Source organism: Eleutherodactylus coqui, chromosome 13 (genome assembly GCF_035609145.1).
Source record: "Eleutherodactylus coqui strain aEleCoq1 chromosome 13, aEleCoq1.hap1, whole genome shotgun sequence".
In the NCBI taxonomy this organism is placed as follows: Eukaryota; Metazoa; Chordata; class Amphibia; order Anura; family Eleutherodactylidae; genus Eleutherodactylus; species Eleutherodactylus coqui.
Window position 1 is genome coordinate 12,482,477 of NC_089849.1, and position 27,927 is coordinate 12,510,403.

At 48.9% G+C, this 27,927-nt stretch overlaps 2 protein-coding genes across 2 annotated transcripts; one reads left to right on the forward strand and one right to left on the reverse strand.

Annotated features, from left to right (window-relative positions):
* Nucleotides 1-433: 433 nt before the first annotated feature.
* ARFRP1 (ADP ribosylation factor related protein 1) lies at nt 434-12,755 on the reverse strand. The gene is made up of 8 exons (XM_066587561.1): nt 12,631-12,755; nt 11,084-11,230; nt 9,903-9,990; nt 9,736-9,818; nt 9,554-9,635; nt 7,757-7,827; nt 6,581-6,681; nt 434-1,294 (listed from the first exon to the last, which is right to left on the reverse strand). Exons 2-8 carry the CDS (start codon nt 11,174-11,176, stop codon nt 1,207-1,209), a joined length of 606 nt encoding a protein of 201 aa, XP_066443658.1. The 5' UTR covers nt 11,177-11,230; nt 12,631-12,755; the 3' UTR covers nt 434-1,206.
* A 74-nt stretch (nt 12,756-12,829) lies between these two features.
* ZGPAT (zinc finger CCCH-type and G-patch domain containing) lies at nt 12,830-27,908 on the forward strand. The gene is made up of 7 exons (XM_066587559.1): nt 12,830-12,969; nt 13,369-13,916; nt 17,274-17,407; nt 17,484-17,633; nt 18,693-18,815; nt 25,479-25,884; nt 27,667-27,908. The coding sequence occupies exons 2-7, from the start codon at nt 13,390-13,392 to the stop codon at nt 27,803-27,805; spliced, it is 1,479 nt and encodes a 492-aa protein (XP_066443656.1). The 5' UTR covers nt 12,830-12,969; nt 13,369-13,389; the 3' UTR covers nt 27,806-27,908.
* The last annotated feature ends 19 nt before the right edge of the window (nt 27,909-27,927 follow it).

The following is a 27,927-nucleotide window of genomic DNA, read 5'->3' on the forward strand; positions in this document are numbered from 1 at the left end:
TATCATCAAACTACTATAATACTGCTGCATGTACTGATCTGAAAACAAAATAGACACATTAGGCTTTGTGTCATGGATTTCTCAGGCGAGCGCAATATGGGGCCGTGAATCCATGTGAAAACAGCCGCTGTTGTCGTAAGTCCTGGCCCCCGCCGTAAGACAAAACTAGAGATTGGCGCATGTCCCACATCTTGGATACGCACCAGACTATTCTGTGGATATAACAAAAAAGGCTCAGATAGGAGAACCCCTTTAATCAAGTTGAGATTGGTAATAGAAACTCAATGCATGTGATGTTGCTGCCCCCTACAGGAACCCAGATGAATGACAATTTACTAGAAATCCAATAAATGAATGAATTAGCTGCATTATTAATTATAAAGTCCAGCAGGAAAAGAACTACGGCAACAAATCGGGGCACCATCACTCATCAGACTGTCCAAAAGAAGGAAATCATTTATTTCTCCGGTGATTAGAGGTGATGAATAAATCCCCACAGTAAGCCAGCATCCCTGAGCCCCCCGCCTACTACAGGGGGGTCTACGGAGGTGGGAACAACATGGACGCTTTCCTGCACAAACAGCTCCACTCATACAAAGTTGATGAGGCCAAGCTGCAATACCGGACACAACCTATGGACAAGAGTGGCGCTGTTTCTGGAGGAAAGCAGACATGTTTTTCTCCCCTCATTAAATCATAGGTACATATGAAGGTTGGTTACTAACGGTTGCAGCACATGGAAGCGCATCCACTCAGGAAATGCAGATTAGCAAATACTTAATAGTGATGTTTAATACAAATGCTCCTCCTAGTTGCTGCTGCCAGTACATGAACGCTCCCTCTAGTGGCCATCAGCAGTAACACAAATGGTCCCTGTAGTGACAGCAGGCAGTACACGAATCTCTCCAGTGCCAGCCACCGGTATATGGAAGCTCCCCCTAGTGGCAGCCAGTAGTACAAAGCAACTTCCTCTTTGGTCACATGACAGCCGTAGTGGAGGCGCAATTATACAGAGACGGCCACCATACTGATTACATCACCCGAAGTGAAGAGGAGTTCATAGGAAGGACATAAATAGAGCTCTATAAATTATCTAGACGTCGTTCTGGAGGAGTGTATGTACAGTGCAGCCTGCCAGACGGGCGGCCACAGCGCTGCATCATCATCATCATCAGCTGCCGTCACTTCTTGCCAGTAGGAGCTCCTCTATGTGATGTCCTTCTGTCTGGGGGGGCGGTGGATGTTCCTCACAACGCATTTGACCATCCACTCCACACCTTCATTCACGCCGTTCCTGCAAGACCAAAGATGGGCATAAAGTGGGTTACAGTTGCATTTACCCATCTTGACCTTAAAGGGGTTTTCTGGGACTTTACTACTTATGACCTATCCTCAGGGGTCAGCCTTAAAGGGGTTGTCCCGAGGCAGCAAGTGGGTCTATACACTTCTGCATGGCCATAATAATGCACTTTGTAATGTACATTGTGCATTAATTATGAGCCATACAGAAGTTATAAAAAGTTTTATACTCACCTGCTCCGTTGCTGGCGTCCTCGTCTCCATGGTGCCGACTAATTTTCGCCCTCCGATGGCCAAATTAGCCGCGCTTGCGCAGTCCGGGTCTTCTTCTTTTCTGAATGGGGCTCCGTGTAGCTCCGCCCCGTCACGTGCCGATTCCAGCCAATCAGGAGGCTGGAATCGGCAATGGACCGCACAGAAGCCCTGCGGTCCATGGAGACAGAGGATCCCGGCGGCCATCTTCAGCAGGTGAGTATGAAGACGCCGGACCGCCGGGATTCAGGTAAGCGCTGTGCGGGTTGTTTTTTTAACCCCTGCATCGGGGTTGTCTCGCGCCGAACGGGGGGGGGGGGGGGGTTGTTTAAAAAAAAAAAAAAAAACCGTTTCGGCGCGGGACAACCCCTTTAAGGGGCCCCTAGTGATCAGCTGATATAGAGCCAGCTGTATGTGGAGCCGGAGGCGGACGTCTCCAACCTCATCACTGCGTCCCGGAGGATAAGTCATCAATTGTTAAAGGGATTGTCCAGTTGAAAACTAGTGATGGTCTATCCTCAGGATAGGTCATCAATAATACATCAGCAAGGGTCTGCCACTCAGGACCCCCACCGATTAGCTGTTCTCTGGCCAGCTACACTTTTACAGTGAAATGATTTCTGCAGGAAGCAGACAACTCCATTACCTCTGCAGTGGCAAGACTTGGTATTACAGGCCAAATGAATGGAAACTTGGTCTGCAATACCAAGCCTGACCACTGCAGTGGGAACACAGCTATTCGCTTCCTGCAGAAATCAGCTCTGTGTACAAGTGCACTAGCCGAGCAAACAGGCGATTGGCAGGATTTTCCTCATTCCCTGGGTTAAACCTGCATGTGGATCCAGAGTAAAATATGTGGATTAGTTGTGTATTTCTGCTACACTTTTTAGAGGCAAAATCTACGTGGAAAAATCTGTATTGGATTCCATCCTGTGAGCCGACCCTGATGGGCGAGACCCCATGTATTGTGAAACGGCGCCACTTCCAAACTGATTTTAGATGCTTTGCTGTTTTGCAGTCGCACCCCTGTGACCGTTAACAAGCAACGTTAAAACCGTGCGCAATTGTGGTAACACCGACTGTCAGCCCGGTTTTCGTGCGACCCTTAACCCTTTCCAATCCAATTTGTATCCTGGTTTTCCTAGGGGGCTTACTCTTTTTCTGCCGTTATACAACGGCACTATCTGCTGGCTAAAGCCAGTACTGCATGAGGTGACACGCTGGATAGCCTCCGACAGCAGAGAGGCTGGCAATATACAGTAAGAGAACCCCGACGGATGTCTTCCATCATCGGAGCTGTACAGCCTTAAATCACTATGTCTTCAGAGGTCAGACAGTGGATTGGAAAGGGTTAAGGTGGTTTCTTCTGGAATGCAATACGTGGAGAAAACTACAATTCCCAGCAGGTTCTGAGGGTCTGCAGCTGTCAGGGCATGCTGGGAGTTATAGTTTTCCAAAAGGAGGCAAAAAAAAAAAAATTTTGAAAAATTAAGTAATTTAAAAATGTAATTTCTTTTCCCTACTTGGCGAGGGGCGCACATACTTTTTCCTCAGTAGCATCCTGTTGCCTGGCCTTTTGGTTCAGGCCATCTCCGTCCCGGGGGCCCTCAGCATCCTGCTGCTTGGCCTTTTGGTTCAGGCCATCTCCGTCCCGGGGCCCCTCAGCATCCTGCTGCTTGGCCTTTTGGTTCAGGCCATCTCAGGCCCGGGGGCCCTCAGCATCCTGCTGCTTGGCCTTTTGGTTCAGGCCATCTCCGGCCCAGGGCCCCTCAGCATCCTGCTGCTTGGCCTTTTGGTTCAGGCCATCTCCGTCCCGGGGCCCCTCAGCATCCTGCTGCTTGGCCTTTTGGTTCAGGCCATCTCCGGCCCGGGGGCCCTCAGCATCCTGCTGCTTGGCCTTTTGGTTCAGGCCATCTCCGGCCCGGGGGCCCTCAGCATCCTGCTGCTTGGCCTTTTGGTTCAGGCCATCTCCGGCCCAGGGCCCCTCAGCATCCTGCTGCTTGGCCTTTTGGTTCAGGCCATCTCCGGCCCAGGGCCCCTCAGCATCCTGCTGCTTGGCCTTTTGGTTCAGGCCATCTCCGGCCCGGGGGCCCTCAGCATCCTGCTGCCGGGCTCTTACCTTGGACTAGAATAGTAATGGCCTAGAATAGTAATGGCCAAAAGTTTTGAGACGGACACAAATTTTGTTTTTAAAAAGTTTGCTGCATCCATCCGTGTGTTCAGTCAGAGGTTTCTACAGTTACTGAAGTACAATTAGAAGCATTTCAGAACTTTTTAACCTTTTGACAAATCATGAAGTTTCGACAAAGCCTCAATATTTACAGTGTTGACCCCTAGGCCGGGTCACACGGGGCCGAGTTGCCGTAGAATTTCTGTGCAGACTTTCTGCACGGAAATTGCGCCGGTAGTTTTTATCCCGGGATAAAGCAGTAAAGTGGATGAGATTTCCAAAGATCCGGTCTGCACGCTGCGAGGAAGCCGTTGCGGCCAAGTTTAGCTGAAACTGACATGCCATGCGGATTTTAAAGCCGCGGCATGTCAATTTTATCGCGGTCTCCGCTGCGGCCATCTCTCCTTTCTATGTGGAGAGATGGCTGCAGCGGAATGCAGCCGGCGAAGCCGCTTCCAAACCCGAATTTTGAAGCTGCATTTCTGCCACGAAAATCTTGTGGTATTTCCGTGCGGTCATTACATGAGATTTCCGCGGGATTTATGCCCAGTGTGAACCCAGCCTTAGATTTCCCTACTTCTGCAGTTCGCCTCGGCATGCTGGATATCCACTTCTGGGCCAAATCCTGACTGATGACGACCCGTTCTTCCTGATCAGTGCTTGGAGTTTATCACAATTTCTGTGTTTTAGTTTGCCCGCCCGCTTTTTGATGATTGACCGCAGGTTCTTAATGGCCCCGAGATCTGGGGAGCTTCCTGGCCATAGACCCAATATGTCACGGTTTGGTTTATCATGCTGGGAATAGCTTTTCAGATTGCCCCTGGACGGTCGGGAGAAGTCACTCCTGGAGGAGGCTTAGATCCCATTCTTTATTCATGGCGGTGGTCTTAGGCTGGGAGCCCACTCGCTGGGATGAGAAGTAATCCCACACGTGAACGGTCAGGATGCTCTACTGCCGGCATGGCACAGGACTCATGGTGGCGCTCATCTCTTCTTCTCTGTACAATCATTCTTGCAGATGTCCCAAACTGTCCGATGAAGCCCTTTCACTTCCCCCAGTCCTCTGCGGTCTAATCCCTGTACAGTATTTTCTCTGATGAAGCCCCTTCAGACTGTTTGGGGTATCTGGAGAATGATTGTCGGGAGAAGAGAAGGTGAGTGCTACCATGAGCCCTGTGCCATGCCGACAGTAAAGCATCCTGACACCATTTATGTGTGGGGTTACCCCTCATCCCAGAGAGCGGGCTCATTCACAGCCTAAAATGGCATACGCATGCTTTTAACCCTTTCCAATCCACTGTCTGACCTCTGAAGACATTACGATTTAAGGCTGTACAGCTCCGATGTTGGAAGACGTCCGTCGGGGTTCTCTTACTGTATATTGCCAGCCTCTCTGCTGTCGGAAGCTATCCAATGTGTCACCTCATGCAGTACTGGCTTTAGCCAGCAGATAGCGCCGTTGTATAACGGCAGAAAAAGAGTAAGCCCCCTAGGAAAACAAGAATACAAATGGGATTGGAAAGGGTTAAATCGTTTGCGGATGCTAATCCCTATGGGCAGCTTTGATTTGCGGATCACCCACATGGGTTCCGCAAATCAAAGCCGCAAGTGGATATTGGGCCTAAGACCACCGCCATGAATAAAGAATGGGACCTAAACCTCATCCAGGAGCGACTTCTCCCAACCACCGAGGAGCAATCGGGTGATGACCAATACTTCTTCCAGCATGATGGAGCTCCGTGTCAGAAGGCAAAAGTAACAACTAAGTGGCTCGGTGAACAACATATTGACATTTTGGGTCCAGGGCCAGGAAACTCCCCAGGTCTCGGGCCCATTGAGAGCCTGCGGTCAATCCTCAAAAAGCGGGCGAACAAACGCAGACATTGTGATAAACTCCAATCACTGATGAGGAAGAACGGGTCGTCATCAGTCAGGATTTGGCCCAGAAGCGGATATCAGCCTGTCATGGTGAAGTGCAGAAGTCTGGAAACAGAAGTGTCAACTCTGTAAATATCGAGTCTTTGCCTAAACTTGATGCATTTGGCAATAAAGTGTAAAAACGTATGAAATGCTGATAATTGTACTTCAGTAACCATAGAAACATCCGACCATCTAAAAATGCTGAAGCAGCAAACTATGAAAACCAAAATTTGTGTCACTTTCAAAACTTTTGGCTACGACTGCAGAGCCCTTTGATTTGGGAGGGGGCATACGTTTTTACATGCCAGGCTGCAGGGTAGGCAGCAGCAGGCTATATAGATGATTGGTGATGGGGACCCCCAAAGCCAGATGGGGTCCAGACAGGAAGGATACCGGATGCCTTGCAGTACCCCTAGATGTCATCTGGGTCTATATAAATAATCTAGCCGGTCTGCTATATGGATGTACAGCTGACGACCTGTATGGACTGCACTGTGCTTGCAGGATGCGGAGGGCTGGGGACGACTCTTGGCTCAGAGACCGTCACAAAATTCACTGATGGGCCAGCCTATCCAGAGCGGGATTTACAAACCTGCTGGCTGTCAGTGCTGAGCTGGAACATATTCCTTGGGAGTTAGCAGAGATCCTATAATGCCCTTTACTCCTCTGCAGTGCATTGTGGGAGATGTTCATTTCCCCCCATTACCTCTACCACAGCGGATTATGTTCTTTTCAGATACTGAACCAGCAGTAGAATATAATGCAGACCAAGGGTCAATACAAACCCAGCAATGTTGTGAAAGCAGCTTTGGAGGTGACTGGAGTATAGAGGATGCTCATTTATGGACTAAACAAAAAGATATAAACCACAAAGAATAAGAAAAAAAAAAACGAAAGTGGAAAGCGAGCATCAGTGCGAATTCCTGGGTAGATCCTTACCCGGAGAGGGCGGAGCAGGCCTGGGTCAGACAGTCCCTCTTGCCAATCTTATTAATGCAGTCACTGAAGGCCGTCTTGATGTCAGGAATGGAGAGACAACCCTGGAACGGACGGACGGAGCGACAGGATTAGACTATCACTATTACGAAAACAATTCCCCCATGTCAGCTGTGCAAACGAATACTAATTATTACAGGCAAAGTTTTAGGTTGGGTTACAGCACCCTCTACTGGCTGCCAGAAGATATCACACTGCTGGCATCAGGAAGGCGCCCAAGGCTTGTACATTATTAGCACATTGATTGCCACATTAGCAAAAAAAAAAAAGTTTTCCTCGGCTAAAACATTTAAAAAAAAAAATAAATGTAAAAAAGTGAAAGCGTCTGAAGACCCTCCGGACCCTCCATGCAATTCACATGGCAGTTAATGTGTTAATAGTCACCCACCAGATGATACCCTTCTGCTAGTTCCAATTGTTTGTCCCCTAAGATTGGAGATTTCAAATAAGTTTAAGGGAACCCGCCACATCTTATGAACCCCAGAAACTGCCGCTCCGGGCTGAGAGGAGGGGGGCGCTGCGTCCAGGGGTACGATTACTATACTCGCCTGCCTCCCTGCTCCCTCGTTGTCCGCACACAAAGCTGCAGCGCGGGGCATAGAGCCGACTCCTTCACTGCGTGCGTACGCTGTCTAGAATCAGAGTCTGTTCAATGCCCCGCATGGCGGCTCTCTGGGTAGTTGGCGAGGGAATAGAATATGGCGCAAATGGTCATTAAAAGCTATAGGAAACATTTGGACCCGCACGCCTTGTTTGTTGCCTTCCGATTAGCCTGAGGCTGCTCCTTACATGGAGCGATAAATCGTTCGCACGAGCGCCTGATGACCGCGTTCGCCAGCGCAGCCTGTTTATACATGCAGAAGAATTGTTCGCAGATGTATTGGCATTTCATTCAGTCATTCCAGTGCGAACGACTAAACAACTGCGGCAACGCCGTGCGAACGGTTACTTTTAAACCTGCATAAAATGAACGACGAACAAGAAGCGAATGAATTCCCATCCATCGCCCCCCCCCCCCGGCCGCGCTCACACGGAACGACTAGTGTTACAATTCACATGATGCAATGATGTTCTGTGTAAACGGTCCTCCAGTCAGCAGGTTCCCCCTCACTAGATTACCTCCACATCTTGCTTATTGGCCAGGACGAGGATGGGCACACCTTCCAGCGCCTCGCTGCTGATCATCTTCTCTGCAACACAAAGGAATGGACAAGGTTAAAGGGGGGCTTCCAGGAAAATCAAAATGGGGACCTGCAGTTACAAGCGCCGGCCACTACACTGCAGCAGCTCCCACTCCGATCCCTGTGGGTTGCAGTGCTCACAGTCGGCACCCACTGATCAGCCAGGGTCCCAGCGGAGCTCAGCCTATCAAGAATAGGTCATCACTAGTATTCTCCTGGACAGACCCTTTAACCCCTTAGTGACGAGCCTGCCTTCTGCCTCAAGGACCAAGTGCTTTTTATTGTCGTATCACAAGAGCCATAACTCGCTGACAGCCGTATGGGGGTTGTGGTTTGTGGGACGAGTTGTATATTATAATGTCCGCGCTCCGGGGGCCATATAATGGGGTGTAGAACTTTATTACGTGTTTCTTTGGGAGGGATTCCGCCATTGTTTTTGGGATTTGCTCTGACAGCGCTCACCATGCAGTAATAACCTGATCGCTTTCTGATCCGATCGCCACGATCCCTGCGATAACAAGTTTATAGAGAGGCTTTTAAATCACGTTTTGCACAATAGAAACCGGTTTTTAAAGAAAAACAAACGGACTCTGCATCGCCGCATCCTGGGGCCCAGGACATCCGTACGTTTCCGGCTCGGAGCTGTGAGGGCTTGTTTTTTGTAGGAAGAGTTGTAGTTTTATTGCTACCAGTTTGAGGTATTTGGACATCTGGATTAGCTTTTTATTGAACTTTTGGGAGACAGACAGAAGAAAAATAGCAATTCTGGCACTAGTTTTTTAACCCTTTCCAATCCACTGTCTGACGTCTGAAGACATTCTAATTGAAGGCTGTACAGCTCTGATGTCGGAAGACGTCCGGCAGGGTATTCTTACTGTATATTACTGGTCGCTCTGTTGTCAGGAGCCACTCCAGCATGTCCAATACCGCAGTACTAGCCAGCAGATGGCACCATTGTATAATGGCAGAAAGAGAAAGACCCCTAGGAAACCCTGAATCCAAAATTGGATTGCAAAGGGTTAAAATTAATTTTTGGCGTTCAGCAAGCAAGATAAATAAATATTGCCCGGGTCATTACGAATGCGGTAATATCCATTATGTGCTGGTTTTTATCATTTTTATTTGATTAATGAGAAAAGAAATTTTTTAAAAACTGACTTTTTTAAATGTTTTTTTTGTTATTTAAAAACTTTATTCAACTTTTTTGACAATATTTTTAAGTCCCTGGAGGGGACCTGAAGAAGTGATTGTTCGATGGCTAGGATAGTACACTGCATTACGTATGTAGTGCATTCTACTAAGCTTATGACAGCAACCTATTAGACTCTGTGGGAGGCGGGGCCTAATAGGCTGAATTACATGGCAGACAGGAAGGCCTTTGTCAGGCTTCCAGCTGCTATGGTTAACCCATTTGTACCTTGCAATCGCACTGTGGGGTGCCAACAGGTGACAGAGAGGCCCCTTCAACTGTTATCTGCTAACATGCTGCAGTTGCTATTGATGTCAGCATATAAGGGGTTAAACTCCCTGGATCTGAGGTTTCTGCTCTCCTGGCTGTCAGTAGGCAGCCGACCCACTGCCTTCAATAGATGTATGTGCAGGTTTACAGCCCATTAGTGAGGTCAGTAAGAAGGCGTGTTGTCCCCCTCTAAGGGGTTAGGTGGACTATTTTCCCGCCCGCAGCGCTCTCTACTACCGACTATTATAGGTATATCACAATGCAGTTACAACTTACCAAAAGCTCGTTTGGACTCTGACAGGCGCGTTTCATCAGTGGAATCGATGACATATATCACTCCGTGGGACTCTGCATAATACTAAAGACCAGAAAAAAGGATAGTCAGTATTGGGAAAGCTCTGCAGCAGCGCCCCCTGTGGTAGTTCAGTACTTCACAGGCCGGCAATGGTGCCCCTCACCTTATCCCATAGAGCCTGAAGCTCCTCTTGTCCCCCGAGATCCCAGAACATCAGGCGGACTTTTCCCACATCAATGGTGCCAACTGCAAGGGAGAAGACAGACGTGTGGGCACAAGGTGGTAGCATGGCACGCTTATATATGGCCCCCCCAACATGTTCATTCTTACTGTTCAGGCCGACCGTCGTCGTGATCTTACTCAGGTTCATCCCCTTGTAGTTGCGGCAGAATCGGATTTTGGTCTGTTCTAAGAACGTCTAAAAGAAAAGATAGCAAACGTGAAGATGGCAAAATCTTATATGCCCGTAACAATGGCGCTGCCACCTCCTATATACTCGCAAAGTGGGTAGTACCAGCCATGATTTTCCTACTGACTCAGCCTGGTACTGTCACTGCCGATATACCGAAAGACAGCTGGCATTACCACTAAAGATACACCTGGTCACCCAGCCTGGTACTGTCACTGTTGATATACCCAAAGACACAGCTGGCACTACCACTAAAGATACACCTGCTCACCCAGCCTGGTACTGTCACTGCCGATATACCCAAAGAGACAGCTGGCACCACCACCTAAGATACACCTGATATACTAGAAAATAACTAGCACTGCCAACCCTTCTATAACCAAATTACCAGCTGGTAAAATCACATTGGATGCACCCATTGACCCACCTGGCACTGCTTCCTCAATAGTCCCAAACATAGAGGTGCCACCATGGATACATACACTGATCAGACCTGGTAGTGCCATGCCTAATAATAATCTTTATTTATATAGCGCTAACATATACCCAATGAGACAGAGCTACCAGACTGGGCACATATGCTACCCAAACCTAGCAGCGTCACACCTACAGGAATATACCCAAAGAGACAGAGCTGCCACCCTGGATATATAGGTTTGGCACTGCCACTACTAACATACCCAAAGAGACTGCTGGCAATACAGCTGTTGTCATACCTGCGGACCCACCCTGTGGCAATGCCAGTGCTATCATGCCCAAAGACACAGTGGTACTACCACTGGAAAAATATTTACTGACACAGTATGGCAGTGCCAGCTCTAACACACTCAAAGAGATGGCTGGTGTCACCACCCTATACACATCTGCCGAACAAGCCTGGCACTGCCATCACTAACTAGATAATTGGTTCTGGCATTCTTGATACAGCTCTCAATCCCGCCTGACACCACCAACCCCAATTTACATCTGCAGATCTAGTCCAGCAATGTCAGCCACAGCTGGCACTGCCATATTATACACCCACTAACTCAAACTGGCACCATGATGCCATCTAGTGATCTTGGTTTAGTACAACACTCCTGCCACCTTCCCTGGCACTCACCGTCTTGCCGGCATTGTCCAGCCCGAGGATCAGGATGCAGTACTCGTCCTTCTGGAACATGTACTTATAGAGGCCGGAGAGTAGTGTGTACATGACGGCAACCTGTAGGGGGCAGCGCACCCGGGTGATTTGGCAACCGCCAACTGCCTGATGATGGAACAAAAGAGGAAAAGTTCTGTAACCTCAAAATTCAGCTAAAGATGCCCACGTGTATACAGCTGTATGTAGCAACGTGACTAAGGGGAATCACCCACTGGTTGTCATCACAGGTGGCAGCTGTCCACCCATGCTTTACACTGCAACTCCACTCTATTAGTCCTCAGCTGTGCTACATTGTCTGGTGAGTACAGGGTAGTCTGAACTCCACCCCCACGGTCCTCAGATGCTCAGGCTGCTGCCCATTATGTAGAAGCTCCGCAGGACGGCGTGTAGACAGAAGACAACCGTCCTCCTCCTGCCCCATGATGCACTGCTCTCCCAGTATATGCTGCCCATACCAAACCAGCCCCCCACACTGGACCATATGTGGCCCCAGCCGGCTCCTGGACTGCCTTGTACATTCAAGAAGTTCCCTACAAAGAAGCCCGGGTCGGTCAAGAATCCGTTGGCAACCCCTCCCCAGCCCATCTGATCCCTCTAGACTGTACCCAGATGCCCACTGATGCCACATCCGGCTCTTCCATCTTATTATACCCAGGTAGCCGCCCCGAAACAACTTCCAATGGACACCAAGCTGGACAAAATCCCAGCGCCCCTCCCCAAGGACCCAGGATATCCAACAGAATCAATCCCATCGGCCCCTCATGGACCGTACCAAAGCACTGACACCCCCGCGGACCGAGCAGTGACTCCTTCAATGGCACAGACTACAACAGGGTTTCCCAACTCCGGTCCTCAGGGACCCCAACAGGGCAGGTTTTCAGGATGTCCTCAGACATTACAGGTGTTCTTACTAGAGGAGATCCTGAAAACATGACCTGCTGGGAAACCCTGAACGGGTCAGAGGGCCAATCCAAGGATTTGTCCTTTACCAATGGAATGTCCCAAAGCACTGACTCCCCCCGCTCAATGGGCCATACCAAAGCCTTGAAGTACCCAATGGCTGTACCAAAGCACTGACCCCTCCTATGGGCCATACCACCCACTCCATCGATCATACAAAGTATTGCCCCCTCCATGGGCCATACCAAAGCACTGACCCCTCCCATCAATGACCCACCCCCAAAGGGCAGTACCGAAAGGCCTTCCCCCATGGAGCGTCTCAGCACCGAGCCCTCCCCCCAAATGGGCTATAGCAAAGCATTAACTCCGCACTGTACGGGCCTTAGCAAAAGATTGCACCCCGCCCCGGACCACACCAAAGCGACCAGACTTTAAGGGCCATACCAAACCACTGACACCCCTGCATGGACCATTCCAAAGAATTCTGACTCCCCCCTCCCATGAACTGCTGCCCCCCAGACGGCCTCCATGATCTAATAACAAGGTGACAGGGCGTCCGTTATATCATCACATAGCAACCATCACCCCAGAACCCCCAAACTCACCTCCTCCCCATCAACCCCTCGGGCCTCAGACAACAACAACTTCCGCGCGCAAGGTATGCCGGGACACGGAGCGCGACTGTCCCACCGCGGCGGCCATCTTGTGTGTGGCAACAGAATCCTCACAACTCCTGCGGCTTCCGAAGAAAGGATTTTCGATTCATCGGGTCATAATCAAACGTTCCCCTAAAACACCATCACAGTCCGATGATAACGGCCGAAAAACGAGCCGCCCGAAGGAAACGCCGACGGGTCCACAACAAAATGGCGGCGGCGAGCCGTGCGGAGCTCTATGGTCTGTAACGTCACCTGCCGGTGTCATGGCGGCCTTGTAGGAAGCTGGTAAGATATATAGGGGATTGTATATATGTAACAACATGCAGAATGTGCAGGTGCTCCAGGCAGGACGTCTTGTGGAACTACAGGTCCCAGAAAGTTGCTCTGGAGGCCTCCTGTAGGAGTGGCTGGGGCCCCTGATGTGTGGCCCTATTAATAGTTCACAAATGTTATTACAGCATAATATTTACCTCACAAATGTGTTTTTTTAATGTTTCTGACATTCAGGCCCATAATGCTTTGCTGCACACAATGGCCGCCGCAGCGTTTCTCCTTAGCTCCTCCTCTAACGTCTATAGCCATTGTATATAATGTACGGCGGTCGCTGTGGGAGGGGCTACCAGGCGAACGATTACTTCATGAACATCGGATCTTACTTGTTAATTTTGCCGCTTCCTCCCGCAGATCGCTGTGCGACCGGACGCCATGGATGAAGAGAGCCTCGCCGCTGCGCTGCAGACCTACAGGGCGCAGCTGGAGCAGGTGCAGCTCGCCCTCCGTGGGGGCGCCGACCCGTCGCAGAGGGCGGACCTGCTCCAGCTGGAGGGCGACTTGCAGCAGCTGGTAGAACTGACGGAGTCCAGCCTGCTGTCCGTGCAGAAGTCCAACCTGCTGGCCGCCCTCGGAGAACCGTCATCATCCTCTCCGGGCGACGAGGCCTTCAAGAGGGCGAGCAACGAGGGCGAATCTCTGGAGAAGGCGGATCCTGATTCCGAGGAGGAGGATGAAGAAGAGGAGGAAGAAGAAGAAGAGATCAGCGGGATGAAAGTGAAAGCCCCTTATTACAGCACCTGGGGGACGTTAGAATACCACAACGCGATGGTCGTGGGCTCGGAGCAGATGGAAGATGGCGGTGCTGGCGTTCGCGTCCTCTACCTCTACCCCACACACAAGGCTATGAAGCCGTGCCCGTACTTCCTGGACGGAAAATGTCGCTTTAACGAGACCTGCAGGTGACTGAAGACGTGCAGCGCAGGGTGTCGCAGGGGCGGAGTTAGGCCGGCCGCACACGGACGGATTTGAATTGCGGATTCTGCGTGGACGGTTCGCAGTAAAGCGCTGGCATTGTAAGGCGTGCATGCTAGAATTTTCCTTCAAAATCGCGGGCACGTATTGCGGATTCTGCGAGCGGAAGAAAAATCGCAGCATGCTCTATTTTAAAGGCGGATTCCGCGTTAATGTCAATGGAGGCGTGCGACTCCAGCCCATACGTAATTAATAGAGATGAGCGAACACGTTCGGCTCCGCCCCTTTTTCGCCCGAACACCGAACTTTGCGAACACTTCAGTGTTCGGGCGAAAAAGTTCGGGGGCCGCCGTGGCAGCGCGGGGGGGTGCGGCGGGGAGTGGGGGGGAGAGGGAGAGAGAGAGGGCTCCCCCCTGTTCCCCGCTACTGCCGCCCGCGCCGCCGCGCATCTCCCCGCCCCCCGGCGGCACCCGGACACTTACGCGCGAACACTGCAGTGTTCGGCAAAGCCGGTGTCCGGGTGCGGATGTGTCCGTAACGGACACGTTCGCTCATCCCTAGTAATTAACCTTGCGTATGGCCTGCGGGGACCTGCGACAGTGCAGGAAATGCATAGAAAAAAATTCTGCGGCTTCATGAGCCGAGGAGGGGAATAGGGACAAAAAAGGAGGATGCCTCCGGTACCGGTATAGAGTTCTGTCCCGGGAGCGGATACCAGTAATATATTAACCCCTTAGTGCTCCATGACGTACAGGTATGTCATGGAGATTCGGGGTTAGTATGGAGTGGGAGCTGTGTTTGACAGCCGACACCAACCTGCAACAGACGCTATCAGTGCTCACATAGATTGCAGCTGTTAACCCTTTATATCCCGCAGTCAATTCTGACAACGAGCATTTAAATGCCCCGATCAGAGTTCGGGGGTCCCAAATGGCCTTCCCCCGGGATGAGATCACAGGGTGCCATTCAGTTGCCATGGCAGCCTTGTACCTTCTGAAGGCTCCCAGAGCTGCCACTGCAGATTACATCTTGATAGAATGCCTGTCTGATTGCGGTATAATGTAATATCGCAATTTCAAGTCTCCTATAGAGGCTAAAAAATGCAAAAATCAGTAAAAAAACAAAACAAAAAAAACTCTTATTAATTTTGAAAAAATTAAAATGTGGGTGAAGATTAAAAAGAAACTTTTTCCTATATTTATAATAATAAAATCCAAATTAAACAGATTTGATATTTCTGGGCCCATAAAGGTCCAATCAGTCAAGCATTATTTATTGCGCACGGTGAACGTCGTAAGAAAAAGAACACAACATCAGAACTGCACTTTTTTTTTCTTTTTGTTACCCCATCTCCAAGAAAAAATGTAATAAAAAAATGACCAAAAAGTCCGATGTACTCCAGAATGGTACCAATAGACGCTACAGGAGGTCCCGCAAAAAATGAGCCCCCACAATCATGTAGGCGGAAAAATAAAAAATGTTGCGGCCGTCAGAAAATAATTTTAATTTTTTTAAAAGATATTTTATTTTGGGATGATTTAGTGATCCTGCACTGAGCGGGGGGTCGGACCTAATGACCCCGGAGGACCCTATGACCCCGGAGGTCCCGCCAACTCTACCATTCTATGCTTATATGATAAGTTATGCTGCAAAAAAAACTAGTATAAATTTGGTATCGTCTCACTCATACTGATCCACGGAATACGTTTTGAGATTCCTAAAGTTGGCAGAATTGCTTTTTTTTCCCCTCCATTTCAGTCCACTTAGAATTCTTCAGTACATTAAATAGTTCTGTTGAAAAATACAACTCGCCCCACAAAAAAACAACAAACCCCCCCGACGGCGATGGATAAATAAAAGTTATGATTTTTTGAAAGTGAGGAGGAAAAAACAAAACTGGAAAAAAAAGTCTGCGTCCTTAAGGGGTTAACCGTGGTTCTTCTCTGCTGTCCATCTGATCAGCCAATTCCAGGTCCCATTTCAGCCATCCAAGATGGCCGACTATCAGTGTACTATGCCTGCTCTCACATCACATGAGCAGCTCTGACCAATCACCATTGTGCATTTAGCTAGTTCGAAAAAAATTGCTGTGGCCATCATCCACAGAAAAAAAAGGGAACTGGAAAATTGGAGGGGCGGTAGAGACTGCACAGAATATTGTCCCAAAACCGGAGGGTCGCTTTAAGAGCCCATGTTATCGTAGGGCTGCTAAGTCCGGGTGTTTTGGTTTTTCTTTATACCTCACTGTTCCCTATCTGCTGCTCAGTATATCGAGCGGACTCCTCTCTTGGGTGTGAAGCCCACGCTGGCCTTATACACACAATGAAGAGAAGGCATCGCTCAATGCCATGAATGGCATCTTTTCGGCCAAACAACGAGGGAATGGGGAGGTGAGTGATTCTGAACATCACACCCCTGGACTTAGCAGCCCCTCTTCTATGAGCCATAACTAGATAAGGCCTGCAGGACACAACAGGTTCCCATACACTTTCAATAGCTGTCTGATCAACAGGCTGCTATTTCTTCCGACTCCCCCCAAACACAGGCTTGGTCAGCTGGGCGTTCATGGGCTTTATGACCCTTTTACACGGGACGATCTGTTGGTCGCAGATGGGTCATCCAGCCATAATCACTCAGTGAATGGAGGTGGAGAGGGACGGGGATCGGTCCAGCCAACCCAGCTCCATTCACAGTAAGCAGGGAGTCCTTTATAAGTGGACACCTGCCTGTTTACACGGCCCGATCCGTCGTTCAGTTATCTGCATACAGAAACTGTATGCCAAACAGGTGAACAAATTCTCGTTAGGCCGGTCTCGCATAACCAGATTTGGATTGCAGAAATACGCTTGCGGAAATAAAATCGCAGCATGCTCTATTCAGATTCCGGACGGACGGCTTCCATTGAAGTCAATGGAAGCTGTCCAACCTGCAGTCCATTTGCAATTGATATTGCAAAAAGGTTGCAGATTCCGAGTCATCGCCTAGGGACTGCGGGGGAAAAAAAATCTGTACTGCGCATATCCGCATATCCGATAACGAGCCGTCCAGACCATCCACAATACAGATTTAAACATTTTTGCATAGTCACCAGCCGCGGTCGGAGCCAGTTCCCCTGCGGGCTCCAACATGTGGAATCCGACCCGTCCGTTTGAGACCGGCCTTAGTCATTCAGATTCCCTTATGGAAAGATGTTCCTAGACAACTCTGGCAGTGGCTTATCTCTAGGGGGTCATCATCTGTTAGGGAGAATTCGGAGGTCCCCATAGACACACGAGTCATCCAGTTGTGTTGGGACAACAGTTGTCTATATGGTGGTCTTAACACTCTTCTCCCGTTGTGCTCAGGTTTTCCCATGGACAGGTTGTGCCCGTTGGTGAACTCCAAGTCTTTGAAGAACCAGATCTCAGCAATATTAGGATTGATACTCCCTGCCTTGCCAGGCGTGAAGATGGCATCTGGTACCCAGCGAGGATTACAGGTAGAATGTGAGGCAAGGTGCCCTGTTGTCTGTCTTGTAGGTCACCACTGACTCTTCACCCCGCTTCACTCCTCAGATATAGATGACAACTTCTATACGGTGAAATTTGACTCTCTGCTGCTGAAAGACGCGGTTCTGGAGGCGGACGCCATTATTCCGCCTCTGCGGGGGGACGACAGTTCATCCTCGGATGACGAAGAGCTGGAGGATTCTGCGTACGCTAGAGGTAAATGTAACGCATCTCTTGCTGAAAATGGCTTGTTTAGTTACTAATCATTGCTTGCTAAGAAGTTCTGGGACTTTCTAATGTTTTGTGTTTTAATTCCTTACCATTTACAAAATCTCTGCTTGCTGTCAGTGTATGTAACAATTCTATCAAAAGGCAGAAAACTTGTTCTGGCCTTATATGTCTCACAGCTAAGATTTTGGGCTCTAATGCACATGCAGAAAACTGAACGACGGATCGGCCCGTTTAAACAGGCAGTTGTCCATTTTTGAACGACTGCCTGCTTATTGTGACTGGAAGCAGGCAGGTCGCAAAGATCCCCAGTCCCCTCCGCCTCCATTCAGTGATGGCTTTTTAGATTTTCAGCATCTAAATGTGTACAAGTGCTCCAAATCACTGATGGCTAGCAGAGATCTTGAAAATGGTGATGTATATTAGGAAGTTTAGAACTTTTTATCATGCAATGATTACGTTTAGTTACATAAACTGGAGGACCCCTTTAAAGGGATTTACCGCGATCACAAGTTATCTTGTAGCCTGTGGATAGGGAATAACTTGCTGATTGCTGGGGGTCTCACCGCTGAGACCCCTGCCTATCCTAAGAAGAGGGGTTCAGTTTCCCCCATCTTCCTCACTGCCGGGTTATTGCACTCCCTGCAGTGAGGAGGAGACTGAATGGAGCGCTGGTCATGCAAACACACTCTTGCCCCATTCAGTGTCAGTGGGACTGCAGAGATAGCCATGTGGCACCTACTCAAGTATTCCTGTCAGCCCCACTGAAATGACTGGAGTGCTGACAGCACATCCTCGGACAGCGCTGCATTCACATTGACCGCACTGTGGGGAAAGAAGCGACCCTTCAGGTACAGTAAGAATGGGACACAGGACCCCCATTCCATTCTCAAGATCAGCGGGGGTTTCTGCAGTAAGACCCCCACCGATCAGCAAGTTAACCCCTATCCTCTAGATTCGGGATAACTTGTAATTATGGCTCAAGTCCTTTAACTGTTGTAGTCCATCCTTCTATACACACCTTATGGACTTCTCTCTCTATTGCAGTACTCATGGACAGCGGAGAAGTCGGGGTTACACCTTGCAGTTCTGAATTTGCAGGGTGGGAGGCTCATACCCGTGGGATAGGGTCCAAGCTCATGGCTCGCATGGGGTACGAGTTAGGAAAAGGTGAGTGTTGAGAAGTCGGACTTTTGTCTCCATCCTCCAGGAAGATCTCTGCAGTTTGTATTTGTTTTCAATTCTTCTGATAATTTAGAATGACAGGGGCTCCCCTCCCCCGCAGTGCCTCCGGTACAGGGGAAAAAACAATGTCTGTTTCCCAGCGGGAGCTTCGTCCTCAGATGGCCGTTGGCAATCGGCTAAACTTTATGAGAGAAACTGTAGATATGGAGGAGGGCTTCAACCATTAAAAATAATAACTTTATTGATTAAACCGCATACGTCTTACCGGTGAGCGCTGAACGCGTTTCGGCAGACAGCGGCCTTTGTCAACAGCTGAAAAATGTAGTTTACACATAACTCTTATAGCCAGATACAAATCTGTGCCCCCGATTACCTGTATTGGTCAGCCCAGTGGAGGGAATGAGTCGCTGAGTGGGTGCGTTCAGAGTACAATACTGACACCTGTTAACCCTTTCCAATCCACTGTCTGACCTCTGAAGACATTATGATTTAAGGCTGTACAGCTCCGATGTTGGAAGGCATCCATCGGGGTTCTCTTACTGTATATTGCCAGCCTCTCTGCTGTCGGAGCCTATCCAACGTGTCACCTCATGCAGTACTGGCTGTAGCCAGCAGATAGCGCCATTGTATAACTGCAGAAAAAGAGTAAGCCCCCTAGGAAAACCAGGATACAAATTGGATTGGAAAGGGTTAAGTCATGAGAGCTGGGGGTGAATTTCAGGGGGTTAGTATAAAACAAAACCAAAGGTAGGGAAGAAAGCCAGGCATAGGAAAAAATAAAGATGGCAGTAATCATGTATATAAGGATGTAAAAAAACCACAGAGAGAATATACATGGGCATATATAATATATGCAATATACATACCCTCCGATGTCTGATGGCAAACATGATCCTATACACAGAGTATCACTGGATCAGATCTAGAACATAGATATAAGGTTCAATATGGGGTTTGTAAATCTATATTGCAAATCGAGAAATTAATGCCTTTTAGGCTTATTAGCAGACATAAGCAGGGGGGGGAGGAATGGAACAGCAAAGAAAAATAATACAAATAAAACGAATAAATACAAAGTAAACCAGACCTCTAGTTCATCCCATGTGGATCTCTAGTGTCCAATTCCAGAATCCAAAAAGCCTCCCTACAGAAGATATCTCGCATTCTACCTTCTGCTTTCTATTTCTACACACCCTTTCAATGCCAAAGCATGCAAATCCTTCCACCTTTTGCCCACATATCCCCTCTGAATATCCCTGAGATGCTCCGCCATTCTGATCTGGACGCGCGCCCTATGTAAAGTAGGTTGCAGTGTGCACATAGAATAATGTACATAATATTAGTGGACTTCCAGTTAATGAAGCTTTTTATCTCATACTTCTCATTTCCATCTGAGCTATTAAATATCTTGGTTTTGTTCAGTGTGCCCCACAGAAATAAGACTGTTGGTAATAGACGGTCAAAGAATAATGTATCTAACAAACCAAATACCAACTGGATAAGAACCAATGGTTGTTGTAAGTGTGCGGACCCCCGCTGTGGATGCGGACCCCCGCTGTGGATGCTGCTGCTACACACTGAACAAAACCAAGATATTTAATAGCTCCGACGGAAATGAGAAGTATGAGATAAAAAGCTTCATTAACTGGAAGTCCACTAATATTATGTACATTATTCTATGTGCACACTGCAACCTACTTTACATAGGGCGCGCGTCCAGATCAGAAAGGCGAAGCATCTCAGGGATATTCAGAGGGGATATGTGGGCAAAAGGTGGAAGGATTTGCATGCTTTGGCATTGAAAGGGTGTGTAGAAATAGAAAGCAGAAGGTAGAAATGCGAGATATCTTCCGTAGGGAGGCATTCTGGAATTGGACACTAGAGATCCACATGGGATGAACTAGAGGTCTGGTTTACTTTGTATTTATTCGTTTTATTTGTATTAATTTTCTTTGCCATTCCATTTCCCCCCCCCCCCCCCCCGCTCATGTCTGCTAATAAGAATGTTTTTCCGGCTAATTCTGTGTTCAGCTCTTATGACCTAAAAGGCATTAATTTTTCAATTTGCAATATAGATTTACAAACCCCATATTGACCCTTATATCTATGTTCTAGATCTGATCCAGTGATACTCTGTGTATAGGATCATGTTTGTTATCGGACATCGGAGGGGATGTATATTACATATATTATATATGCCCATGTATATTATCTCTGTGGTTTCTTTACATCCTTAGGGCTTATTCAGATGACCATATATCGGCCGGGTATTCACGCCAGCCGATATACGGCGTCTCTCTCTGCAGGGGGAGGAGGCTGGAAGAGCCGGGAGCAGTGCTCTGAGCTCCTGCCCCCTCTCTACCTCCTCTTCACCCCCTCTCCGCCCCTCTGCACTATTTGCAATGAGAGGTGGTGGGGCTAAGTTTCGGGAATTAGCTCTGCCCCATCCCGCCTCCCCTCATTGCAAATAGTGCAGACAGGCAGAGAGGGGGTGAAGAGGAGGTAGAGAGGGGGCGGGAGCTCAGAGCACTGCTCTCGGCTCTTTCAGCCTCCTCACCCTGCAGAGAGGGACGCCGTATATCGGTTGGCATGAATACGCGGCCGATATACAGTCGTCTGAATAAGCCCTTATATACAGGATTACTGCTATCTTTATTTTTTCCTATGCCTGGCTTTCTTCCTTACATTTTGTTTTGTTTTATACTAACCCCCTGAAATTCACCCCCAGCTCTCGTGAGTCAATATTATACTCTGAACACACCCATCAGCGACTCATTCCCCCCACTGGGCTGACTAATACAGGTAATCGGGGGCACAGATTTGTATCTGGCTATAAGAGTTATGTGTTAACTACATTTTTCAGCTGTTGACAAAGGCCGCTGTCTGGCCGAAACGCGTTCAGCGCTCACCTGTAAGACGTATGCGGCTTAATCAATAAGGTTATTATTTCTAATGGTTGAAGCCCTCCTCCATATCTATGGTTTCTCTCATCTATTTAGAATGATGTTTGACCCGTCAGGTTGATGCAGAATTAAAGGAATTGTCTGTTCTTTATTGTAATTTACTGAGGAAAACCAAATGATTTTGTATAGTCCTGATATTATAATGTAGCATCGTAAGGACTGCTGGAGTATTGGGTAGTCTGAACCATCAGACACCTACACTGACCGGCCCCTTTATCAGACCCCCCCATCTAGTGGTGCGTTGGACTCCTTTAGCCTTTGAACTGCAGCAGTTCATCATGATGTAGATCCCACCAGGTGATGAAATCATTCTGCGGGAATATTGGCCCCTGCGGACAGGAACCTTCTTGTCGTTGCCGCAGATTAGACGGCGGTGCTGACATGTTCTGATCAGCTGACAGGAAGGGGTCAGCAATTCATGCTGCTTGTGCCAAATTCTGACCTCCCATCAGCAACAGAAATCTGGATCCATATGACAGGAGATGTTTTCCTGCTGCTCAGTGATAGAAGTTTTGCGCTCTTTTGCCGGCTGGAGTCTTTCTGTTTCTCTTAGACACAATGGCGCAGGAATTGACAGTCTGCTGTTATACCATCCGTGCGGAGGGATGGCGAGTTGTGCGTTCGGACATGTTAGTTGCAGCTCCAGCGTTGTGTTCAGCTGACTGTGCAGCCTGTTGGTCAGGACGATTCCTGACATCCTCCTCCGACCCCTTCCAGTGATGAGTTGTTTCTATCCACAAAATCTCCACCTTCGCGCTCATGCACATCTAATTTCTGAATTATATAATAATACGTCCATCACACCCAGGTGACGTGTTTACAGACCGGTTATATTGCTAGGACCCGTCCGCAATCTTATAAAGAAAAAATATGTGCTAAGAGCCTTGCATTTTTATGTGGTTAGTACACCCATTGTCAGCAACCTCCCTCCCCTAGAAGTTGTCGGGTGGATGACACTTCCTCTGTGATTGTAACGCTGTTATAAGTGATTACATATCAGAGCAAAATGACCATTTATTGTACAGAACTGACCCCTTGTAGGGAGGCTCTAATACCCTGTTGTGCTACCTCTAGCTTAGATACAAGATGTGATACAGGAGGGCATGGAGGCTCTAGTACCCTGTTGTACCGCCTCTAGCTTGGATAGAAGATGTGATACGGATGGGCATGGAGGCTCTAGTACCCTGCTGTACCACCTCTAGCTTGGATGCAAGATGTGATATGGGTGGGCATGGAGGCTCTAGTACCCTGCTGTACCACCTTCAGCTTGGATGCAAGATGTGATACGGGTGGGCATGGAGGCATGTAGGTTGGTATCCTGTTGCATTTCACTCCACTTTTGCTGTAACTAAGCCTCTTGACCATGACTACTACTAGAGAGGACTGACTGTCGAATGCGATGGCCCCCCGGACCATCACACCAGCAGGGGGCAGTGTGTTGCTTCACAGCAAAGGCAGGTTTGAGGCGCTCACCCCGAGGTCTCCTGACACGAACGCGGCCGTTGTCAGCGCCCAAACTAAACCTGGATTCATCACTGAAGACAACCCGGTTCCTCTACCAGTTAACGGAGGTGATGGTGGGTGTTGGAGGCCGTACATGTAATGGGGGCCATGAGACCAAATGTCCTTCATTCAAGTGCCTGGAAATGGTCTCTGGATGGTGGACAATAAAAAAGTTGGAACTGCTGGTGCTTGTCAGACGATCCTCTCTACTGTAGGGGGCGTCCTGAGTCCTGTCATCTTGTGTGCCCTCACACATCCACTGGTCCCAACACCTCCTAACAGTCTGGTCAGACGCGCCTCTCTACTGGTGGTCTGTAGGGGGTCCTGAGCCCAGTCACCTTGTGTGCCCTCACACATCCACTGGTCCCAACACCTCCTAACAGTCTGGTCAGACCCTCCTCTCTACTGGTGGTCTGTAGGGGGCGTCCTGAGCCTGGTCACCTTGTGTGCCCTCACACATCCACTGGTCCCAACACCTCCTAACAGGCTGGTCAGAGCGGTCTGGTGGGGGACAATTCATTGATACGACCATCCAGCTTCTCCCATCCCAATAATGCGCCCCCTCTGGTAACGGGGTGAAATCTCTTCTCTGCGTCGTAGAGGCGTCTAGTGGCCAACAAGCTCTACAAGCGGAAGAAGAGGTCACTACACACAAGGGGCCTCTTTGGAAGCTCTTGACAGAAGCATTGCCCTCCTGCATGCTCCTGTGCTCTCCGGCTTCATCTCCATACGGTCGTGTCAACATTCTCATCACTGCCGACCGAGGCTAACATGTCGGCTCTACAGTTCCAGCACATGCAAGAGCTTCATTATCGTCCTCAAGGCTATAGTACTGCCACATTTGAATTGCAGCAGCATAACTAGCAAACTTGGAAATTGGTTTAAAGGGGGTTGTCTCACGCCGAAAGGTTTTTTTTTAAAAATTCAATTGGCCCCCCGTTCGGCGCGAGACAAACCCAAGGGATGGGTTAAAAAAAAAAAAGTTTATTACTTACCCGAATCCCCGCGCTGCGGCGACTTCTTTCTTCCCTTACCAAGATGGCCGCCGGGATCTTCACCCACGATGCACCGCGGGTCTTCTCCCATGGTGCACCGTGGGCTCTGTGCGGTCCATTGCCGATTCCAGCCTCCTGATTGGCTGGAATCGGCACACGTGACGGGGCGGAGCTACGAGGACCAGCTCTCCGGCACGAGCGGCCCCATTCACCAGGGAGAAGACCGGACTGTGCAAGCGCGTCTAAAAACTCCAGAAGACAGCGAATTTAGACGGATCCATGGCGACGGGGACGCTAGCAACGGAGCAGGTAAGTGAATAACTTCTGTATGGCTCATATTTAATGCACGATGTATATTACAAAGTGCATTAATATGGCCATACAGAAGTGCTGAACCCCACTTGATTTCACGAGACAACCCCTTTAAGAGGTTGTGGTCCCTTCATTCTAGACATTAGGGTGGCTTTACACAGGACAACTACCATCTGAATAGTTACTCGATAGAGCGAATGGAAGATTCTGGGATGTCTAACTAGAGTCTAAATCACATGAACTCTGATTGGTTCCTGCCTTTTTTGAACATTTTGTACCCCCATTTAACACCCGGTCCCCTGAAACACAAATATGTGCAAGTGATCCTTAACTGAGTCGCCCCTGCTGGTCTTCAAAAGAACACTCGCTGCTGCGGTCTTGACTGAAACAAGGCTTTGCAGGCAAGAAGAGTCGAACCGGCGAGAGACTGCAGAAGCGAGTGTTCCCTCAAAGACCGCTTGCACATATTCATGCATTCGGTGGACTCTGCAACCAATGAGCGTGTATTGGGGAGGGTTTGAAATTTCAAGTACACTTTGGACAAAAAAAAACTCACCCCCCCCCCCCCCCAACTAATCGGCAAACAATATTTTGACCCGTGTAAAAACTTCCAACAGTTTTGTAATTGCGAAATTGAACCCCAATCGCTCTGTGTTAAAGCCCCCAAACAGCAGACGCTCGTACCTTTTAGTGACTACTTCGAGCAACTGTTCAGACAATAGTTGTCCAATGTAAAGCCACCCTTAAGTGGGGCAAGAAGTCTATGTGCTGGGACCCCCGACCATGACAGTCATGAAGCCTACACCAGAATATATATAGTTCTTTACCATATTTGCCCCAGTCACCTGATCATGTCTTCTAACTGCACTTTTCAGGTCTTGGGAAGAATTCGGAGGGGCGAGTGGAGCCGGTTCAGGCAGTCGTATTACCGAAAGGCAAATCCCTGGATCAATGCTTAGAATTCAAGCAGAGGAAGCTAAAAGGGGGGAAGCCCATTCCTAAAGCCAAGAAGAAGCGCCAGTCCAAGCCACCGAGAGCCGGGCAGAGCGCCAGCGCTCCCCGCAATATCTTTGACTTTTTAAATGAGAAACTGGAACAGAAGTCGTCTCCTAGGCAGACGGCAGAGAGCGCCATTGAGAGAAAAGGCAAGGAAGTGTACAACGCCAGCAAGGACAGCAAGCGGGCGCTGAACATTGCACTAGCTCAGACGACAGAGAAGATCCAGCAGAAGCAGAGGGAGATTGGACGGATGGCTGAGGCGCTGGCGCGCAACGTGGGGAGGTACAGTATATAGTATGAATAGGAACGGAAAAGGCGCGGAACAGCGAGTTACACTGCCTCCTTAACTCGGGAGCCGCGGACACAGTGATGTGATGCACGCACGGCTGTTTCTGTAACTCCCTGCCACCCTGGACACTGCGTTCAGTCACTGCGTTTTGTTTTTTTTTTGGGTTATCCCGTCTCCAAGAAAAAGTATAATAAAAAGCGACCAAAAAGTCATATTAACTCCAAACATTTCCAATAGAGACTACAGGACGTCCCACAAAAAATGAGCCCTCCCACAACTATGTGGACGCAAACAAGTTATGGCGGTCAGAAGATGGCGGGAGAAAATAATTTTTTTTTCCCCCCAAAATATTAAATTTTTTTAAAACTATAGAAATTTGGTATTTTAGTAATTTGTACCGACTGCCAGCATAAAGTGATGTCATTTTTGCCACAATGTGTACGCCGGGAAAACAAGACCCCCTCAATAATGGCACAATTGCGGGCTTTTTTCCACTTTAGAGGTTTTTCAGTACATTAAATAGAACCATTGAAAAACCGAACTCGTCCGACAATATAATCCCTCAGACTGCGACCGTAATAGAAAAATAAGTGAAATTAAAATGAGGGGAGGGGGAAAGACAGATCAGTAAGGGGTTAAAGTGAACCTGTCAAGAGTATTTTCGCTAATAAGCCGCCGCCATAGCGCTCTCTGTCATGCTACACACACAACACGCGTCTTTGTCCAAAAACGGAGAGTGTCAGCCCAAACGGGCTCTATATGTAAATGGCTCGAGTTATTCAGGTAGTGCTGCCAACTCCAGAGTCGCTGCGTAATGCCAGGATCTATGCTCCACCCTCTGGATCGCCACCTCCGCCGGCTCCTGATTTTAGTGCGACAAGCACTGATGTCCGATGCTGTAGGAGGTGCCGATTAGTGGAAGGGGCATGGGTCTTGGCATGGCACAGTGAATCAAGCAGCTGGTGGCACCACCTGGATGACTCGAGACCAGGTGTTTACTTACAGAGCGCCAAAATATTTGGGCTCACGCTTAGGCCCAATGTCCACTGGCAAAACGGATTTAACAAATCCGCGCGGATGTCCTGCACATGTGATCCGCGCCCATAGGGAATCATTGGACACCCGCAGGTAATTAAATACCTGCGGATGTCATTTTCCCTGCCACGGGGATCGCACGTGTGGGAAATCACCCGCAGCATGCTCCATTTTCTGCGTGTTTCCCGCACGGATAGCTCCCACGGCTTCTATTGAAGCCTATGGAAGCCGTCTGGGCCCGCACACACCCGCAGCTGTATTTGTGGTGTACGGCGGGAAAGCAGGAGTTTAAAAAAAAAGTGTGCGGGGTGCATGCGCTGCTGGCGTGCCGGGCAAAAAAAATGATCATCGGTCCGCGACAGATGGGAACCCGCAGCGTCCGGACAGGTGAGTATTATCTATTTTTTGGCCTCATGTCTGCGGAAAAGGTGGGACCCGCTTCGGGATTCTGCATGGAAAATTTGCACGGGCCCGAATTTCCCTGTGGACATGAGGCCTTACCCTTTATTTGGGGACAAAGACTTGTGTACTACTCGCAAGATGATCCAGCCATGGCCGCAACGTAGTAGCGAAAACCGTGCTGACGCTTGCCCTTTAATGTTCTCAGTCACTGAGAGCAAGCAGAACTACAGTCGAAAGTCGTAAAACTTCTTAAAACACAATGTGGATGAGCCAAAAAAATGGCTTCAGCGTCAGAGCCGAGGCGTCATTTCACTTTTCTCCTTTTGCTCCTCTTGCAGAGAAAGCGTCATGATCGTGCAGCTGGAGTCCCGTCTCTCCAACGCTCGCTCTGAGCTCGCAGACCTGCAGCAGCAAGAGAGGAGTCTGCAGAAAGAGCAGAAGAAGGCGGACACGCACAAGAAGATGACACAGTTCTGAGTCTGTGTCCATACCCCCTGTGTCACCTATGTATCATATATATTCCCCCCTCCCCCCCCTCAAACTGTTATATTTGTGCCCAAAAAAATAAATTTTTTTTTTTATATATACAACATTCCATG